Source organism: Octopus sinensis, linkage group LG11 (assembly GCF_006345805.1).
Source record: "Octopus sinensis linkage group LG11, ASM634580v1, whole genome shotgun sequence".
NCBI classification, from domain to species: Eukaryota; Metazoa; Mollusca; class Cephalopoda; order Octopoda; family Octopodidae; genus Octopus; species Octopus sinensis.
The window spans coordinates 15,057,434-15,061,511 of NC_043007.1; the positions used below are offsets into that span (position 1 = coordinate 15,057,434).

A 4,078-nucleotide genomic window follows, 5' to 3' on the forward strand; every position below is an offset into this window, starting at 1 on the left:
CGGATTAAGTCGATTATACCTACCCCAGTGCGTAATTGGTACTTATTTAATCGACCCCGAAAGGATGAAAGGCAAAGTCGACCTCGGCGGAATTTGAACTCAGAACGTTGCGGCAGACGAAATACTGCTAAGCATTTCGCCCGGCGTGCTAACGTTTCTGCCAGCTCGCCGCCTGCACTACTAAACCATATAGCCTTAACCTCTGACCGTGTCTTACTTAAACTTCCAAGCGGCTCAGAAATTGAAGAGGAGCGATGTGTTTCCTGTCTGTAAACAGGAAGTTTTACGTTTGGGACACAAATTTGACAATGTTATACTTACGAGAAATACAGATTATGTTACACCACAGACACCACAGACACCAACAACAGAGAAGACAGAACAGTCAAGAACGACAAGAAGCGCATATTAGTAAATATGAATAGTTAATTGGGTTGCCGAAAGAGGTGGGATAAGAGTTGTGTGATTCTCGAAGTAGATGTAATCAGATGTGGGTTCAGGAAAAGTAAAAGTTTAGACGACATCGACGGCGATGACAACAAAAGGAATAATTTTAGGAATAGCTTTTATTGGGAAAAGGTCACTCGGTCAAAGAGATTTAAATTACGACTTCCGGTTTCAGAGCAATGAAAGCGATGTCGATTTAATTGATATATATATATGTATATATACATACATACATATATATATATATGTACACACACACACACACACACGCGCACACACATATATATATAAATATACACACACATATGTATATATGTGTGTGTGTATGTTTCAGAATTTATCTATCTATCTATCTATCTATCTATCTATCTATCTATCTATCTATCTATCTATCTATCTATCTATCTATCTATCTATATATATATCTCTTTCTCTCTTTCTGTCTCTCTCTGTGTCTCTGTCTGTCTCTCACTCACTCACTCTCTCTCTCTCTCTCTCCTCTCTCTCTCTCTCTCTATATATATATATATATATATATGTATATACATAAATTTTTGAGGAACGAATTGATAGACTGACATCAATGCATGACAATGAAGAGTGTCTGTAATCTGAAATGCAAAGAGAGGAGAGAAGGAAGCTGTTGGGTAATATATGGAGAATTGTGAAAATATGTATGACAAGTATCATCACCATCATCATCATTACATTTTAATCATCACCGTGTTCCTTTCCTCCTTCCTTCTCTTACTCTTTGCTTTCTCCCGCTCCTCATATCGTCAAACACTACGGAAATTGAGGTGGTCGGCGCCACCCAAGAAAATACGAAGTGGTAACAGGGGGACACATTAACTAAAGTTAGTGCTTGCAGCTCAGCATCATGGTGGCCGTCGCTGTGGATCTAGTTTGGCCTAGCTCTCCAGCTGCATAGAAACTGGAACGGACTTGTGAACAATGTCGCCAGTCTCAGCTAGAAATGAACTGAAGAGAATGTATTTCTAAAAACACAGACAGATGTGGAGAAAGTAAAATTTTCTTAATATTTTTAACACCTCACATTTGTACTGTGCTCTAGTTATCACCTCACCAAATTGAAGCGTCCTTCTTTTTCGCTTCTTATGGAAAAGACGTATTTCGTTAGCCAGAAGATTTTTTTAGTGTTAACATCCTTTATATCAAGCCTTCGGCGTATCGTTGATGATACGCAAGCATGTGCGGAGGCTGCGTTGTCGTCAAAGGTTCCTGCCCGATAAGAAGTTGAGGTAACCGTATGAGAATGTAATTATCTCTTGCCCACAGATCTTGGATTATGTAGAAAGTATTTGTGGGGGTTCTCCGTTTGACCCCGGTTGTTGTCTATGTTTTGGGCATTTCATTTTTATACAGATGTATTTTATGCTGAATTTTTCATAGCTGCTTCTATGTAAAAACTTTACCGTTTTAGTATTTATCCTTCTAATGTCTCTCCCAAATCAGTCTTGTGGCAAATAAAATAAATAAATAAATAAAATAAACAACAAAAACAACAATACTAATAACAGCAACAACAATAATAGAGGTAGTGGTAGTTCTAGTAGTTGTTATTCGCATCTGTCGAAACTGGTTTATCTAACCAATAGAACACAGCGCGCATCGAGGTCGAGATATTCAACCAAACTTATCTGAGGGGCATCCCCGACAAGTTAAACTGATAAACAGCAACAACAAGAGCAGCAGCAGCAGTTGAGGCGCAATGGCCCAGTGGTTAGGGCAGCGGACTCGCGGTTTCGATTCCCAGACCAGGCTTTGTGTGTTTATTGAGCGAAAACACCTAAAGCTCCACGAGGCTCCGGCAGGGGGTGGTGGCGACCCCTGTTGTACTTTTTCGCTCCAAATTTCTCTCACTCCTTCTTCCGGTTTCTTGTCCCCGACTTCCTACGCAACCGCTGAGCCTGGATGCGCATTTCATCCATCCGTCGATGCTCTCGGCGTCGGGGGTTGACCTGCTTTCTCTTCTGCGGTTCTTGCGAATAGCAAAGGACCACGTTTCGGACTTCTCTCACTACAGAGGCGCGATCTTGCGAGCTCTGGGGCGAAGACCGCTTCGCTCAACAAACAAACAAAAAAACTCGCTCAACAAGCAGCAACAACAACATCAACAATAACAACAACAACAACAACAGCAATAACGCCAAATATGAATACTTTACCAAGGTCTTCGCTTATGGCGTCTCCATGCATTTCGACCCAGTTGGTATTACTGTAGAATGACTGAAGCAGATGGAGTGCCTGGGCAACGTATACTCTCAAAGATGAATACACCGAAGAGTACTTCAAAGATGCAAGCAATGTATTCTTCAAAATCAAAAGTTCCAGGGAACCTGCAATTGTAAGAAATAAAGAAACATATTAATATATAATTAATATAAAAGACAGTTATTCATAGTTGCACTTTGGTATAATTTTTTTCTCATAAGAAATTCAATCTGAAGCCATGTGTCAAAACGGATATTAATAAATTGGGTAGAATCATATTGGATATTTATAAATATCACATATTAAGGCGGCGAGTCGGGAAAATGCTTAGCGGCGTTTCGTCCGTCTTTACGTTCTGAGTTCAAATGCCGCCGAGGTAGACTTAGACTTCCACTCTTTCGGTGTTGATGAAATAAGTACCAGTTACGCACTGGGGTCGAAGTAATCGACTCGCTCCTTTCTCCAAAAATTGCTAGTCGTCTGATTATAGTATTGTTTTAGGTGTAGCGTTAGGTGGTACTAGAATACCCGTGACCCGTTGGGTCACCAGTAGTTCAAGGTACCGCCCCGCCAAACAAAAAAAAAAACGCGTATCCCGGGAACCTGTGGCCTGATTCACGCAATACTTGTTTCATTCCGTTTGTATTAACATTCCAATGGTACTTTACTTTCAAAGCACTTTTCCATTACCGCCGGTTTGGCTATTTAGAAAGGTACCCGCAAAAAGCGCGTATCTCGGGAACCCGTGGTCTGATTCACGCAAAGATTGTTTCATTCTGTTTGTATTAACATTTCAAAAGTTCCTTACTTTCAAAGCATTTTCCCATTATGCGTCAGTTTGGCTATTTATAAAGGTACCCGAAAATTATGCACGGTTTCGCTGTATTAAATTACAGACAAGCACGCAAGCATCATCATCATCATCATCAACATCATCATCATCATCATCATCATCGTCATCGTCGTTTAACGTCCATTTTCCATGCTGGCATGGGTTGGACGGTTCGACTGGGGTCTGGGAAGCCAGAAAGCTGCACCAGGCTCCAGTCTGATCTGGCAGTGTTTCAACAGCTGGATGCCCTTCCTAACGCCAACCACTCTGAGAGTGTAGTGGGTGCTTTTTTACGTGCCACTGGCACGGGGGCCAGAGGGGGCTGGCATCGACCACGATCGGATGGTGCTCTTTACGTGCCACCAGTACGGAAGCCAGTCAAGGCGGCGCTGGCATCGGCCACGTTCGGATTGTGCACCCGGAAAGACCACGAATCTCGGGAACTCGTGGTCCGATTTACGCGAAATTTGTTTTATTTCGCTTGTATTCCAATTCCAAGAGCACTTTACTTTCAGAATATTTTCCCATTATGCACCAATTTGGCTGTATTAAATTACAGACAAG

General features: G+C 41.7%; 1 protein-coding gene across 2 annotated transcripts in view; it reads right to left on the bottom strand.

Moving 5' to 3' along the window:
• LOC115216967 (von Willebrand factor A domain-containing protein 7) overlaps positions 1-2,805 on the bottom strand; it is a 53,887-nt gene extending 51,082 nt beyond the window's left edge. For both annotated transcript variants that reach the window (XM_029786441.2, XM_029786440.2), the window contains exon 1: positions 2,637-2,805. In XM_029786441.2, coding sequence (XP_029642301.1) covers positions 2,637-2,667 — 31 coding nt within the window. In that variant the 5' untranslated portion in view covers positions 2,668-2,805. The remainder of the gene's footprint in view (positions 1-2,636) is intronic.
• Positions 2,806-4,078: the final 1,273 nt, after the last annotated feature.